At 40.6% G+C, this 16,876-nt stretch overlaps 2 protein-coding genes across 7 annotated transcripts; both read left to right on the top strand.

Moving 5' to 3' along the window:
* The first annotated feature begins 573 nt into the window (after positions 1-573).
* HOATZ (HOATZ cilia and flagella associated protein) lies at positions 574-7,809 on the top strand. Of its 5 annotated transcripts, none has more exons than XM_078856238.1 (6): positions 574-914; positions 2,260-2,298; positions 3,810-3,880; positions 4,054-4,113; positions 5,285-5,335; positions 7,312-7,809. In XM_078856238.1, the coding sequence occupies exons 1-5, from the start codon at positions 617-619 to the stop codon at positions 5,318-5,320; spliced, it is 504 nt and encodes a 167-aa protein (XP_078712364.1). In that variant the 5' UTR covers positions 574-616; the 3' UTR covers positions 5,321-5,335; positions 7,312-7,809. The 5 variants fall into 5 exon arrangements, with proteins under 5 accessions (XP_078712364.1, XP_078712363.1, XP_078712365.1 ...); XM_078856237.1 differs by having other exon boundaries at positions 5,285-5,363; positions 7,312-7,807; XM_078856239.1 differs by having other exon boundaries at positions 2,263-2,298; positions 5,285-5,363; positions 7,312-7,806.
* A 186-nt stretch (positions 7,810-7,995) lies between these two features.
* LOC144932294 (uroplakin-1a-like) lies at positions 7,996-15,195 on the top strand. Of its 2 annotated transcripts, XM_078856236.1 has the most exons (8): positions 7,996-8,056; positions 9,652-9,745; positions 10,239-10,439; positions 11,216-11,290; positions 12,183-12,278; positions 12,626-12,814; positions 14,273-14,356; positions 15,027-15,195. In XM_078856236.1, the coding sequence occupies exons 2-8, from the start codon at positions 9,665-9,667 to the stop codon at positions 15,069-15,071; spliced, it is 771 nt and encodes a 256-aa protein (XP_078712362.1). In that variant the 5' UTR covers positions 7,996-8,056; positions 9,652-9,664; the 3' UTR covers positions 15,072-15,195. The 2 variants fall into 2 exon arrangements, with proteins under 2 accessions (XP_078712362.1, XP_078712361.1); XM_078856235.1 differs by lacking the exon at positions 7,996-8,056 and having other exon boundaries at positions 9,407-9,745.
* Positions 15,196-16,876: the final 1,681 nt, after the last annotated feature.

The following is a 16,876-nucleotide window of genomic DNA, read 5'->3' as shown; positions in this document are numbered from 1 at the left end:
GGATTCGGTTTTCTTTCAAAACTTAAGCTAATCAAGGACAGTGGACTTCGCCAAAACTCACTAATTACTGGATTCTTAGATTTAAAGCTTTCGTGACTGCAGGGATTAATATTCTTGGTTCTTTCGGTAAAGTCACGTAGAAGGGAAATAATAAAATACTATAAATAAAACAATTACATTCTCACGACGTTTCGATTGCAACACAAGCAATCATCATCAGGTGTGAAAACCACAGCAAGAAAATTTGAAAAAAGTGGCCACTTTTCTTGCTGTAGTTTTCACACCTGATGATGATTGCTTGTGTTGCAATCGAAACGTGATCATTTTAATTATTTTTATTTTATTATTTCCCTTCTACTTGACTTTACCGAAAGAACCAAGAATACGTGTATTTTATTGTTTAATTTTTATTACTTTATTATTTCCCTTCTACGTCACTTTACCGAAAGAACCAAGAATACTTGGACTCTTGCGATATCTCGAAGCTGTGAATGAGCTTGCATCATAGCAACTGTTGTCTAGGCAAGCGTTGTCATGGCAACCGTTGTCAAGGACTCGCGGCCTGAGCTGAGGGCGAACTAAGCCTACGGTCTTTCCTGGTCTCGCGGGGCGGAGCATGACGCACCTCGGCCAGTGGGGAGGCCAGGCCCGAGCGCCCCTAGACGGGGACGGTGAGGAGCAGCAGCAGCTAGATACGATGGAAAAGGAGATGACGATGGAGGAGATGATGATGGAGGAGGAGGGCACCCGATGGTGGGAGCTTTGCGCCGCGTTCACCGGCTCTGAGGCGGGGGACGTGGAGGTGGCCCGGGCCCTGTGGAGGTCGGCCTGCCTGGAGCCGCCGCTCGAGTCGCGTCTCGTCTCGGCCGACATCGGGCAGCGGCTACGGGTGGCTGACAGGGAGCGGGGCCCACGTACGTGGTTGGAGTTGGCCAGGGCTTCTTTTTTCTCATACTCTTGGGGTTTCTTCGGTAAAGTCACATAGGTAAAAATAAAGATAATAAATATTTATTTATTTTAATTTTTACCTACGTGACTTTACCGAAAAAAACACCCTAAGAGTATGAATCCTTGCAGTCGCGAAAGCTTCAAATCTAGAATTTATTTTTTCTCATCGCCGAATGTTTTCCGGGTCGCTGGCAGAACGTGGTATACGTGGCATGTTGTGTCTCGTGGCCACAGCCAGCAGCAGTTCGAGGTAATGTGGCGTGTGCCGTGTGCGGAATGATTTGACGGGCCGCTGACCCCGACATAGCCGGCTGAATATAAAGCCCCCCGGCCTCAATTGGCTGGGTTTTACTGAGCGATGAAGGAATACACCGAGAGACAGAGAGGCACGTCGAGACGCAAAAAAGCCACTGGGTTGGAGAGGCACAGACGCACGTCGAGAAATGGACACCTTTGGAACCTCATTTGCCAGTAGAAAAATATGATAATTGTTGTTTTACCCTTTTATCTGGTGTTGGACCAGATGACGCCTCTTGGCGTCATCTGGTCCAACACCATGTGAGACTAGGCTCTAAGGAAAGCTGTCTCGGGTGTGGACCAATCAATTTCAAGGACAGTGCATACATTATCAGAGTTGTGTGTTTTTTGTTTGTATTCCGACTGCAGGTATTGTGGTCAATGCAAACAAGACTCCTTGTAAAAAAGGTGTCAGTTTTGTTGCCAGATAAAAGGGTAAAAACAGCTATCAAAAGGACACCTGTAGGACAGAGAGGTGGTGGCACACATAGAGACATGCACAGAGAGCAACTTTGGTGTGTTATTCATACTGCAGCATCGTATTTGTAGGGTTTATATGGGTACTCGTGTCTCCTCTCACAAGCCAAAGACTAATTAAAGGTATTTGGCAAACATTCACAATGCAGGACCCTCCGGAAAAAGTAGTGAGACACTCAATGAGGCTTTGCTGGTTAGATAATCGACAAAGTAGCATTTCTCTTGTTAAACGGAAGGTAAGATATTCTTGGTTCTTTCGGTAAAGTCACGTAGAAGGGAAATAATAAAATAATAAAAATATCAAACAAGATATTACAGATCTCAAACCACAACTGACACCACAGATCAATTTAACAAGTAGGCTTATGAATGACTCCACAGAGATTTGGTAATAAAAACTGGCAGGCACTCACCGCTGGTTATAACTTAGTTACGATATTTCAAGGACATACAAAGTGAAGTACACAGAGTCTTCACAGAAAGTGTGAAAGATAAACACAAGCTGACTGATGAATTTGTATTGGCATGTGTCTTCAGCAGGAAGCGATACTCAGGCACCACTTTCAACTGACGCAAGTAAGCTGCAGATGAATCAGACACGTTCACATACAGACGGCTATCCACGTGTTTTTATTAAGGAATAGCAATGCACGGTTTGATTGTACACAATTGTAACAATATTAATTTACAGCCAAATTAAATCTGAAAGTATCCATGGGTTGGCTCCCGACCCTGACGTCTGCTGTATATTTGGAGTTTCCGTGCCTCTCTCCCCGTGGTCGCGTGGATTTTTCTCCGGGTCCTCTGGGTTTTCTCTCAACATTTAGAATCAACATCACGGCGTTTAGAATATATAGCTGCTGCTATAAATTTCCATGATAGGCCACTTCGTTGAGCTATCATTTGTTATATGACTTAATCTAAGTTGTTAGATTGATGGCCTTAATCTAAGTTGTCTTGTGGTTGTTGTTTGACTTGCATCCCACTGGGATTTTTGCACAGTGTTGGTGTACGGTGCTTTTTCTGCAATATTTTGCTGTCTTTTCTTGGATTTTCTGTTTGCACTTAGTCACATATTCACTTTAAGATGTTTTCTTGTTCATGTTTTTTTTGTTTGTTGCGGTTGCACCCGATTCAAGAGCCGAATGGCTCACAGGGCTATACCTAATAAATGAACTTGAACTCTGTGATAGCCAGGTCGCTTCTGAAAAAAGCGATATAGCTCAGTGGGCCTTATCTGGTAAAATCAAAAATGGTTTAGTTTATATTTGACTATACTTCACCACGCTGGTCTGTAGGAGATTGTGAAGGCGGAAGAGCTCGGCACGGTTCAGATATATCTCGCCTCTCATGTTTGCCACGGGCGGAAATCTAAACCCGGCGCCACTGGGTTCACAGTGCACACATTTATACTGCATAGGGGCCGTCCATAAATTACGTCACGCGATTTTGGACGATTTTTGACCCCCCCCCCTCGTCACACGGCGCCACAAAAAGTCAGACCCCCCCCCCTTAATATGACGCCACAAAGCTCTCCCCTCCCCCCCCAAAATAAAACATGCTTCAAATCCCTTTAAACTATTGTCATTGTAGTGCGTATTTAATGTACTGCTGCACTCTGATGTTGTGGCAGAATTTTTTTTATTAAAAAGTATTTAATTAAGTAGAACGTGTTGTATATATTTATTTAAAGTTGCGCATTTTTATGTGACGTCACATTTCTCAACCCCCCCCCCCCTTGTCACACATCGTCACAAATGTCTGATCCCCCCCCTAGGTGCGTGACGTCATTTATGGACGGCCCCATACAACATATAACAGACCGAAATTTATTTCACTTAATGATAAAATGTTGCATTATAAAGGTATATTTTGTATGTGAAGTAATAATTTTGGATTTTAGAAGTACAGTATTGAGAAATGTTTTACGTGCAAGCAGTGTTACATAACTCATTGAGTTGCTAATTATATAAAAAAAAGAATAATGAAATGTATTTGTTTCTGGCGTGATATTTGTAATGTCTGAATAAAACACCAATGAACAGAAATAATATGATTGTCTCATAATTTTTCTACCATGTCCACAGAGGAGCAACACTTTTCCATGAAGACAAGGTTAAAAGAAAAAGTGGAAGAGAGGGCCAAATATGAAAAATGTGTGCGTATATTAATTATATTATTGATGTTGTGTATGTAGCTTCCCACACCTTTGCGTTTAATAACACACATCAATTACATGCTGCCTACCATTTCTTACACCGATCATGTTGAACAATTATGCACGTGTGATGAATGTAAATCATCGTGTTCCTGTGTTTAACATTTTATCAGGCGAAACGTCGTCAGGAGATTCTGACTTTGCTCCGTAAGCAAAGGGAAGACAGGATGAAGGTAACACATTACTGTACAATCGAGTATTTGTTTCTCATCGTCATCATCAGGCATGATCAACCCACTGCTGGGTGAATGCCTCCCCAAGCTGTTGCATCTCTGACGGTCTCGCAATGACGCATTCATTTTTTTAGAACGTAAAATTAACCAAGCGAAGGTCACATTGCCTGCAGCTTTCGAGACAGTGTTGATGTTTAAAATAATGATGCAGTCTTACGAGAAATAGTCATCTGGCACTGCATCGTGCATGCATTATTTCTGTGCCATTTTGAAGAATGGGGGGGGGGGGGGAGTTTCTCAAGTATAATATTATGGGTGTATCCTCAAAATAGCATTAACTGGTGACTGTCCATAGCATTTTGCTTGGGTGTGTTTGCAGAATCACGAATTGGACCACTCCAAAACATTCTTTAGCTGGGTGTGTGTGTCACATGGAATCTGTGTTTTCACGTTACACAGTTTATCTACAGTACATGGCTCTGAAATATAAATTTCCCTCTAACCTTCTAAGTGCCGATTGAGACGAATTTAACTCATCCCTCTTTTACATGGAAAATGTTGTTGAATCGTGATTTACACAGAGATTGCTGTGTTTCACCACAACTAGTTGTGAGCTAATTTGTAATGTGTGGGTTGCTGTAGGGGATTCGTGAAGGTGGGAAACACAGGCATGGCAGTCTCTAAGTATTGTACAGCAATGGATTTTGCTGCAAATTCCTTCTGCTCCCCAAACTGTAGTCCCACAGCCTATTACGCCTGTTTTATGCATGTTGCCCATCCCAGCACGAACTGTACCCAGCCCTTAGATCTGACAAGATCAGGCACATTCCAGGTGAATTGGTCAGAGGCTACTTGAATCTATCGGTACAGAAATCATTTTCCCCAGTACCTTTAGCTTCAAAAACGAGAATCCCTCTTCTTTCGCCATTATCTCATCACGTGTACGTCTTTATTATTGTACATCATCTTCAGATGCATTTATCCTCTTTATATATAAAAATGTGTTGAAATGACATCGATAGCGTCAGTGTAGTGTACAAGCTATGCAATTATATTCGATGTGTGTACTGAACGGATCTGCTCAGAAACCCCTGAAATGGTTGGGTGATTGGCGTGATTTTTACAATTTTTCTTTTTACGGTCGTGCGTTCTAAAATCTCTCATGGAACAGAAAGAGCTGGTTTCCCTCCCATACAAACCAAAGTGATGCCGAACTGCACTGGTACGAACTGCACTCCACCCAACTTAAGGTGTGTTGACTGGCATCTCTGCAGCATGGGTTTATTAACAGGAGATATGAAGTCGAGCGATGAAGTAATTAATTGTCCCTGTCTCTTGGGTGCTGTTTTTAACGTTAAAAAAATATGTTATAGCTGAATAAAATATGGTCGTTATCACTAAAAGTATATTTGGTAATAATACTAAATAGAGGGCTCAATAGTGTACTGTTAAGTGATTATTTGTGAAAGTTAGTTGCATTATTTTATTTTGCTTGTTTACCAATCAAAGCCTCACTGAGCCTCAAGACCCTTTTTGAGGTTTCTGACACGTTTTTTTGCAGTAAAGGATGAATTTGCTAAGTGTCATCCCAATTGAGTCATTTGCAAGTGATTTTTTAGCGATGGTGTGTTTGGCAAATACCATTTTGCACGATTTATTTTAACTCTGTTGTTGTCGTCGTATCCTCAAATCTTGTAACTCAATTTTAACCCACTTCCCAATGTTGTATCGACTGCAAACTTGGTATACTTATGTAATATACTGATGACAATACTATATTCTATCATGAAAAAAAAATGACATTATTTTTTATATGTTATGTTTCGGCTTGGGTCTAATTGTCCACGGTCAACTGACGTTGGCTGTAATTGGCTACGGTCCCTTACGTTATGGCAAGCTTCGGGGCCACTTCCTGGAGTCGTGGAGTTCTGCCATTACTAGTACATTTCTTAAAAGCGTGTTTTAAAAAAAGTGTTTAAAAATATTATTTTAGCTATGAGAGCCGACTGGAGGACCTGGAGGAAACTCGTGCAAAAACAGGGAAGAACATACAAACTCCACACAGAAAGGCGTTCGAGTCTGGAATTTAACTTTTGGATTTCTTTTTGTGACGTGCAAGTCTTACCAGAATCAGAATCTTAAATTCAACCTAAGGCATCCAATGAGCTATGAAGCTCTTTTTGCACAGATGTCCAGTCGAGGCGAGTCAGAAAGTTAGAATAATGCAAAAATCTTTCGGAGTGCAAAGTATAGGTAAGGTAAGCAAGTCACTCAAAATAAATAAATACACATATTAATGCAAATTACAAAAGTATATCAATTCCTGACGATGTATTAATAAATATAAGCTTGGGCAAGGCAGACAGTCCCAGACCACAACAATTATGCCACCCTGCTACCCAAAATGAGTGAAGTGTTTTATTGTATGACTTTGCTATTGATCCTCAAGCATTATCATTTTCCATGAGTGTCATACATATTGAATATCGATAAACATTTCCGCGTGTGTTTGCTATCAAATCTACAAGCCTCGTTAATGATGTTGCCTCTGAACACTCACAGTCGATATTTTTGAAATGCTTCACGCTTTTTTCATAAAAGGTAACAATTGAGGCTGTTGACAAAAATGACAGCCTGTACAGCATGCATTTGTGAATGTGTCTGATGGGATTGTGCTGCTGTTATTATTACCGGTAAAAAGAATGAGGCAAGATGCTTGCACGGACGAAAGTATACTCTTTGGTTCTTTCGGTAAAGTCACATAGAAAAATAATAATAGATCACGACGTTTCGATCGCCACACAAGCAATCGTCCTCACACAAGCAATTGTTCCCATCCGAGGACGATTGCTTGTGTGGCGATCGAAACGTCGTGATCTATTATTATTTTTCTACGTGACTTTACCGAAAGAACCAAACAGCATGGATTCCTGCAGTCACAAAAGCCTCAAATCAACATTGTATCAGAAAGTGTTGTCATAATGATGTAGGATACCCCCAAGTGTTCATCGATGCATGATAAAAAATCTCCCACAAAAAACATACAATTATTGGACGTTAACCTCCTACATAGACATTGGTTTAATATGCGATGTACGTATACAAGTTGATAAAAAAAAATTCCATTACAGTTAACAATGTTAATGTATGTGTATTGTGATTGGTACTTTTTTGTTGTTTATTTGTTCATCTTCTCAGGGTCCCCATGTGAACGGGATTCATTAATACAAATGCGAGATGCCTCCGTCAACACACACCCAAGGGATGACCAACAACATGAGAGTGTGACGTTGGCAGTGAATGTCTGACTGATTGGTGTGACGTGAACATGTGCTGTTTAGAGAATTGGTGGCATCTGTTTCGACAGCAAGACTGTTGGCTGTTTGTCCATCATATATTATCAAACATAAAATCAGGCTTCGAACAAGGCCTCTATTGTTTATGCTGCGGTTAATGTTGCCCTAATTATTCAACTTTGCATGTTCCTACAGCATGAATAGTTTTATACATCACACATTGCTGTGTTGTCAACTTAACCACTATGTTCAAATAAGACTTTCGCATGCTAAAATCATATATCACCCCTTGATGTGTGTACGGAGATGTCGGTGTGGTTGAAACTGTTTCTGATACAGGAGTCTTATTCATCATTGTAACCACTCATAACCACTAAACAAAAACTTTAATAAAAATACAATGCTAAATATTTTTGAGGGCGTTGTGTTAGGGTTTGTGCGTATGCTTCATTAAATAGATACGCAATAGGCACACCCATGGCTTGGGTTGGGTCTTGGCCTTTTTGCGCACTTGCCTGTAAGTGTACGTGCGTACTTGGGTAGAACTTGTGGCTATAAAGCCACTAGGTGGAATTCCGAGGCGTGACACTACAAGCGCTTGCCCCACCTGGCACGTTTAACCCCAGCATCTCGACGAGTGTATACAGGTAAGGGTTTTCTATTGCTGTTGCATTTTAACTTGGCTTTAAGTAATGTGTAGCAGCGGTTCCCAAACTTGGCTCACTCTTATTGTTGTTTTTACCCCGCACCTCCGATTAGCACGGTTAGCTATGTACGGTGCGAAAGAAGTTCAACTTACATACCATAATTTTAAACAACTTTAGCCGATGTGCCACCTACAAAATGGTAATATAACCTCTCAAAACTACTTGTACTGAACGACATAAAATATTTAGCACTGTGTTACAGTTTTATACATATACACGATTTGGCGTGTCGCCGACAGACTGCTCATATAACCACTGCTGATATACGCATGCTGCAGTTTGGGAAACGCTATTGGAGAATAAGTCTTGTTAGCAAAGGTTACAACGTTTCACAGAGTGTATACAACAGCTGCAAAGGATGCAAGTATATTCACTTCACTGCTTCAGAACATTACAGAACCATCAAGTTGGCATAGAAAAATACCATGTAATATAGGATACTTATATATCTGGTTTAATGTACCGGTAAAAACCTGAAGCTGCTTAGGGTTTTTTTCTACGCAAGGAGACGTAATTGTGTACTTACACACGTTTTCGACTGATGGCTATACGTTACCTTTCGATTTAAAGCTTTCGTGACTGCAGGGATTCATATAGAACCAAGAATATACGTTACCTGTTCTGCTCGTTTTATTTGTCAGTGAACTGAGTGATAATCAAGAAACATGACCTTTGATTCAAATGACATGCCGGATTTTTTAAAGGCATTGTGAGAGTGTATAGATAGGGCTGGATTTAAAGCTAGATGTAGAGTAGCATACATTTGTCATACACGATGAGAATGCGTGTTTTATAGGTTGCCTGCACTGAGTTGGCATTACAGAACTTTGATGAAAAGTAATTTTTTACTCTAAATTTGCTGCATTTGACATGGAACAAACAAAAAAAATCATGTAGATACTATGCTGCTTGCACGTGGCATGTCGGGCATTATTTACCCAGCACACTGCAAGGCAGAGAAAATATGCTATTCGATTCTGCACATATGCATTCCTTCATACATGATTTATCGTCACGCATTTGCTGCCATTTGTATGTGTGCATCGAGTAGTGTGCAACTTTTAGAAAAGTAAACGACGTTTACAGTAGATGCTTGATGGGCGATCAACATCTTTTATTTAATGGGATTTTAAACGTTTGTAGAGATCGGCGCTGTGGGATTTAGCGTTGTAATAAAACCTTAATTTGGCAATTTTTTTTATTGAATGAAGGTGTGGGGGTTTAAAAATAAGCTAACTTCTAAGTAAATGCAATTTGGTTAGTATTTGAGAAACCTTTTGAACACTTGATGAAAAGCAGGATATTTGGTGGCCTTTAAAATGCCTGTTTATGCACACGTAACATTTATAAAGTTGCGGTTATTTATTTTGGTCCCAAATGAATGACATGTCAGCTGGCGGTGTATAGGAGGACTGTGGGAAAGAGAAGTTGCCTTGAAGGCTATATAGGTGTGGTGCTGATGTCCTGTAATCGTGCAGCTTTTCTCATAGAATTGACGTGCTGTTAATGAATGCCTCCGACCTCCCGTGTCACAGAACAAGCCCAGGCATGGTGAAATACGAAGAGGATTGGTCCTCGGTGACCAAGCTAGTTCGGGCGCTCGTGTTTTTCGGAAATGCCATCATTGCGGTACAACGCACATCTCCCACGAACGTGCTCACACAGTTGTTTTTTTGTGGTATTCATTTGGTGTGTTCATCAGCATGTGGATATTTTGTGCGGTGTTAATGGAACTTTCAAAATAATGTGTTTTTCTAAATAAAAAAATAAAAAAATAAAAAAATATATAACTATTTAGGGTACAGTTTTTGATTTTTGAGGGCTTTGGATCTTAGTACTCTCCAGTTCCTGTGTATCCAGTAGAGGTGACGATGTATCGATTCATCAATTAATTTCGATATTTGAGCTCACAATGCACGCATCAAACTACATGTTAATATTATATGTGACCCCGTGCATGCAGTCAATTGTGGCTGCAAAACTGACCAGGTGTTGAACGAATTGAGTCTGTAAATCAAACCGCATCCCTAAATTGTGGCATTCCATCAAATCACTGCCAATATGAACTTGGCCAAAACTAACCAAAAGTACGGGGCGGGTATGCAATGTGGTGTGTCTTCAGCTGTGCGGAGTGGCCCTCATGGCCCTGGCCATATGGGTCGTCACTGACCCTTATAAAATCTACCCGTTCCTGGCCGCCGACAACAACACGGACATCTTCGCCGCAGCCTGGATCGCCATCTTCTGTGGCTTTGCCTTCTTTCTGCTTGGCATCTTTGGGATGTACGCCGTGTGGAGGATGCAGCGGTCTGCCCTGCTAGCGGTAGGCCGCCGAATTAGTTCGCACACACACACGCACACATATATCTCAGATTTAATTGGAGATGAAGATCGAGGATGTGGATGGCTATCTCATGCCATTTTATTACGTTTCTGCCCAACAGCAATGCTCCTTAGAGTGAAGATTGCAATATTGTGACAGTTTTATCTTCATTTCAAGTCTATTTTCTCTTGGGCAGAAAACTTAATACTGAGAGATAACTATCTATCCCATTGATCTTCAGTCAAGTCTAAAGTGTATTAAAGTGTCATTGAAGAAAGCCGCGTGGTTTTGGTTAGTCTGTACTTTGACATTGATGCACTATGAGAGACTGCCAAAACATGTTTGATAACATTTTAAGTCAACACAGCTCTACATCAAGTTATCAATAGAGACGGACCAGTATACAATCAGTGCACTTATTCAGGATTGGGGTGCATAATGACGGGTCTTCAAATTTAGAGTGATTTAAACTTGTGGACCTTATTTGGTAACTTAGCATTAAAACCCTATGAGAGTCTTATACGAGTCTGTATATGACATTGACGTTTCAGTAGAGGTCTTGTACTGTAACAGTTTTATTAACATTGTTATTAGTTATTATGAATTTTGCAAGGACCTTGGACCTTATTACCCGGTTAGCTCTCATAATTTTACTAACTCACCGTGATCGGTACTGGGTATTGAATGCAATTTTGCATGTAGTTAAACCAGTGCGACTAATATTGCATGATGATAAGGTGTTTCACACTTGTGTGTGTTTTTTTTGTATTTTACAGTATTTCATCCTCATGTTAATCGTGTTCATCTTCGAAGCAGCATCATGCATCGTGATCTTCACTCACAGGGACTATGTAAGTCAAATGCCACTGGGAATCATAGTCTGAAGTTTCAGAGACATTCATCTTCGAAGCAGGGCTTCATTTCTCACGAAATATTTTCCATGTTGTTGGTAGACTGGAATAAGCATTTAACTCGTAGTAACAAAGACTCCCCATATAGCCTTTAACAGACTCTTGGGGCAAGTGCTGTTAGCAAGCATGTACGAAGGCTGGCATGGCACTCGAGGGAGTGGATGGCCAAAACGCCTGGCTGCCTTTAACTCCCCAGTGACGATGTGTAATGAGTAAGCATTGCACCAGGTACTCATTTAAGGCTGAATTGACCGAAGGGAGGCCGAGGACCGGTTCAAATATTCGTCACTATTATTGGTCATGAGAAGGAATCAAACTCTGGTTGGCGGGTTCAAAGAGCAGAGCGCTAACCACTCCACTACCGCACTAGTAGCAACAGCTAGAGCAAGAGGCACTTGGGATGTGGTGTACCGGATGCAGACAGATGTTTCCAGGTCATTGACAAAGGCGGTCCCAGCTGAATTTGAGCCCTGCTTCTAAATCCCCAAAAGCCATGGTAGTGGATTTACTTTGTGACTTTTAATTCAGTTTCGGGAGATCGAACTGCAGGACTTGGTGTGGGTGCAAGAAAAGAGGCTTGTGGGTTTGGTTATAGCTCACAATAATATGGGAATTTACATAAATGTAATTACTTAAAATAGCATAATTGTTTTCCCCACACCACTTATTAACGCGGCTTAGTATTTTTTCTAAAAATCTTTTTGCAAGACTTAAATATAAAATTGTACCCGTTATACAAATTTGGAGTGAATTTATGAATTAAAGTAAACATTGCCGATAGATGGTTCAACAGTTAAACTGAAGATGTACTCATGAATTGTCACGTTCCCAGTTGGTGGGCACAAAGAACTTGATGCTCAAGCAGATGCTTCGTGATTACGGCGAGATTCCTCAACTCACGGACAACTGGAAGGACTTGATGTCAACGGTATGTGCATTTTCAGCATGTAACAAGTTCAAGATAACACACAACACTTTAAAATCTAGCAAATATAAGTCACGTGAAACATTTGTTATTGTTACCATTGATTAAATATCACTCGTGTCACACAATGATGTTACCTGTTTTTATCGTGCAGTATTTCAACCTCATAATAATTTATAACAAACATAATTGGTATAAACTGAATCCAATAATATTTTTAACTTTACCCAAAAAATGTACTTGTCATCTTTCGTGTTTTTGTACACGTACATTATGAAATAGGTGCGGTTGTTTTTTTAAGGGCCACTTGTGTGACCTGATTTATCTGCTATGCCCTTGATATTTTTCAGCAAAAATGCTGTGGGGTGGACGGACCTGAGGACTGGATCTCCTACACGTCGTCCTTTAGCAAATACCACAAGCAGGACGATGCCGACAGCCCATGGCCCACGAAATGCTGCGTGATGAACGAAAACGACGAATACATGTACGGTCGCATGGGCTGCATCCTGGGCAAGCCAGATGCCATCTTCCAAAAAGTGAGCACACTTCGGCCCTTTCCTAACCCCGGCACCCGAAAGCAATGCTCGGTGCGCAATGCCACAGGCGCTACATAATACTGCACGGTGACATCATATACTATACTATTAGTATCGTATCATTTGTATAATAAAACGCAAAGACACTTTTTTCCCACTATAACACTCTGCCCTCCTTTGTTTAGTCGTGGTGACGTCACGCACTGCATCCAATCGGCGTGAGCGACGGGACTCATTAACATAATGTTACTTAGCAACCGTTGCACAGGCTGGATGGCGGCTTGCTGCAACCGCGTTACAGCCCTCTAAACGTGATGATAACACATTTTTGCTAATCAAATAGAGGTTAGACACCCTATTCGTGCAATAATTAGTAATCCCGTGCGGCAAAATACAAAATTATTTGTAACTCACCGTCATAACACTTTTGGGCCAGTCCCCTTTTATCTGGCAACAAAACTGACACCTTTTTTTACAAGGAGTCATGTTTGCATTGACCACAATACCTGCGGTCGGAATGCAATCAAAACACATAACTCTGATAATGTATGCACTGTCCTTGAAATTGATTGGTCCACACCCGAGACAGCTTTTCTTAGAGCCTAGTCTCACATGGTGTTGGACCAGATGACGCCAAAAGGCGCACCTATGCTTTTAATTTTTATTGACTTTATTCAAATTTGTTCTATCTACGTGACTTTACCGAAAGAACCAAAGAATATTTTTCAATGCAACTTGCAAACGCCCACTCGCGCTGGCGAAACGAACCGCTCAACTATTTTGAGGTTTGGCCAGCTGTAATCAGTCCTCACGTCACCGCTGAGTGTGTGTGTGTTGAAAGTGTGTCTGTGTGTGTGTGTGGCCTCAAGGTGCACATGGCCTGGCACAAGCGTCGTGGTGACGTCACCGCCACTTAGTGGCGAATGGCGGTTGTTGTGTGTGTCTGACACGCACATATGTGTGTGTCACACATACACATAGGTCGACTCAGCCTCAAATGAGTACCTGGTGCGATGTGTAAACATCGTCACTAGGGATACAAAGGCGGCCGGGCGTGGTGCTGGCCACCCACCCCCTCGTGTGCCGTGCTGGCCTTCATAGGTGCTCGCTAACTGCACTTGCCCCAACAGTCTGTCAAAGGGGAGATATTTGTCTTTGTCTTTTGTGTGCATGTGAAGTTGTATGAGTTTGGTGATAAATAGCGCCCTGCTCCTCATCATAAAATCCACGCGGAAGTTCCGCGGGTTCCTGCTCGTATAATACTAAATCTTTACTAGGCACTATGTGTACATTGATGTGATTCATTATAATTCTCACTACAGATAGAAAAAAAGTTAATATTTTATGTAGGCCTGCATCCACAGCTTAAATTTTGGTGAAATTATGCACGAGTGATGAAATAATTACAGGAACAGCAATTGTGGCATTTGTGGCTAATTCTTAATTTCATGTTTTTAGGGCTGCTATGGGCACTTTTCATCGGCTGTTGATGGCTACACCTTCCCTCTTGCCTGGTTCGGCTTTTCCATCCTCGTCTTGGTGGTAAGCACTCGACTGTTTCCCGGCACAGAACATCTTGTGGAAATGATTGCATGCAGTAAGAATATATTGCGATTCGAAATTTCTTTTTGGACTAGGCCATGTAGTTGTGTGGCCACATTTTTGTCGTAAGACCCTCCACCAACTGACATAGCCAAAGAATAGAGGGTTTTTTACGCTTGAATCTGTGACCATTTAATTTGGTTGGCAATGTTGGTATGGTGAATGGTTTAACCTCAGAAATGTGGCTATATCATTACATGGCATTACAAACCAGTAGTGAATCATATTGGCTATGATAACCTCCGTGTCATTGCCTAAACGACACATAGGTTATCATATTGTTCCCTGAATGATCATACGTGGTTTAAATGTTTTCTTTTACTACTTTGCATTGAGTAGTTTAGTGCACTCCATATGGTCAGAACATAAAAGCCTGCTCGCTGAAATGTAAAGCCAAAGCGTCAATAAAATATAATAATTTGATACCAACGATTATAGTATAATGAATACGTGTGTATTTTTAACTTTAAATTGATTGACGTCCACGTTACATGATACATTATTTAATATTTAAATTATTTCCATGGCGATGGCAGGGACTTTTGTAAATTTTGTATTGTAAACGGAGGATTTGCATTTACGCCTGTTCCTGTGTTTGTGTGATCTGCAGTTCTTCGTGGAGATTGGCACCCTATACCTCTACACGGTGTCGTAAAACACACGTGGGATGTTCCGGCCTGCACGCATCATTCCAATCCAGGACAGCACATATAAGGATGTTAAAGCGTTGCTCAAAACACTTATCGATGTATGCTTTTGCAATTCAACCTAGTATATGTTATATTAAAAGTATTTTTTCAGTCAACGTTTTATCATCGTTACTCTATTATATTTGCTCTTTATAAAGTTGGGAATATTTTTTACCATGATCCAGGAAAAATCTCGGTCCATGTATTTTGTCCTCTTAATATTTTATGTCTCCGATCTGTCCTTAGCAGTTACACAAACGCATCTAGTTTGTTTTTATTGTTATCCTCTTTAAGAGTGTGTTGTGGAACCAGATGCACAAATATAAATGGAGCCGATAATTGTTTTTTTTACCCTTTTATCTGGCAACAAAACTGACACATGTTTTACAAGGAGTCATGTTTGCATTGATCACAATACCTGCGGTCGGAATGCAAACAAAAAAACACAACTCTGATAATGTATGCACTGTCCTTGACATTGATTGGTCCACACCTGAGACAGCTTTTCTTAGAGCCTAGTCTCACATGGTGTTGGACCAGATGACGCCAAATGGTATAAATGGAGCCGTGGTAATGTACAAGTCATGTCTTTGAAGTTAATGGCAGGGTGTGGAAACGAAGAGGACGAGGTCTAATTGCAAGTTTCTTAGCCAGAACGGTACTTTTGTTAAAAACCTGTTGAACGAACACTGCGTACATTTTGGATAATTAGTCAAGGCAGGGTTATTTTTGATGTTATATTTAATCTGCATTTATTTTTCATTTAAATTCTGAAGGCCCATTCGGAAAAAAATATATCTGCTTGCTTACTTTTTGGATCTCTTTATGATTGTGTCTGTACATTTCTTTTAAAATAACTATAAAGAAAAGTATATGCAAGATTAGGAATACATCAATTAGAATGTTGTATCATGCTGTAACACGAAAACTACCTACAGGGGATGTAGCAGAGCCAATTTTGTCGTATGACGGTAGTTCTTGAATGTTGTTGACGCAGACTGGGAGGTTTCTGGTAACATAATTAGAGTAAAATGGTAGGCCAAAATGTCAGGCGTACCCATTGCATGAGAGGAGTGGCAGGACACCTTCATTAAAGTTATATGCATTCTTGGACCACTAAACAATTGCAACAACTCTTTACTAGAGCTCAATGATGCTGATTTTGATGTAGTTACCATTGATTAGTAGGTGCAGCATTAAGCGTACAAAGAATATAATGGCGTCTTCAGTAAATGGAACTTCAAACTATAATGTATACAAGCTTGGTTTGGATATTGTTAATTCACATTTTGTAAGTATAAATTACTCTTACAGTGGCATTTTTTTATCATTACCCAATGAATATCAGTATTATAAAATCATATCAAGTGTTCTATGCTCCTCCATTTGAACTGAATTATACAAAACCAAAAGTTTACACTTGTGCCTGCTATAAATATATTGGTAAAGCAGTTGATTTACCCATATTGACTACATCATATGTAGGAAAACCTGCCTAGCGAGCATCCACACCCTCAAACCCCAGTCAATGATACATATGTATGTGTGGTCTATTGTTTAATGTGCTCATCCCAAAAGAAGAAATACCTCAGTTTTGATCTTACACGAGTACCAGATTTTAATTCATAGCCAGCTCAGCTGGATATTTTTTCATCAAACATGTTCATACAAGATTAAGTTTAATAGACGTCATTCAAGTGCTGCTTTTCACTGAACGATGCAAGGTTAGTAGGAAAAAGCATGCAGAAGAAAAACTGGTTCTTAGAAATAA

This window comes from Lampetra fluviatilis, chromosome 5 (genome assembly GCF_964198595.1).
Source record: "Lampetra fluviatilis chromosome 5, kcLamFluv1.1, whole genome shotgun sequence".
Classification (NCBI taxonomy): domain Eukaryota; kingdom Metazoa; phylum Chordata; class Hyperoartia; order Petromyzontiformes; family Petromyzontidae; genus Lampetra; species Lampetra fluviatilis.
This window is presented reverse-complemented; position numbering and strand designations above follow the sequence as displayed.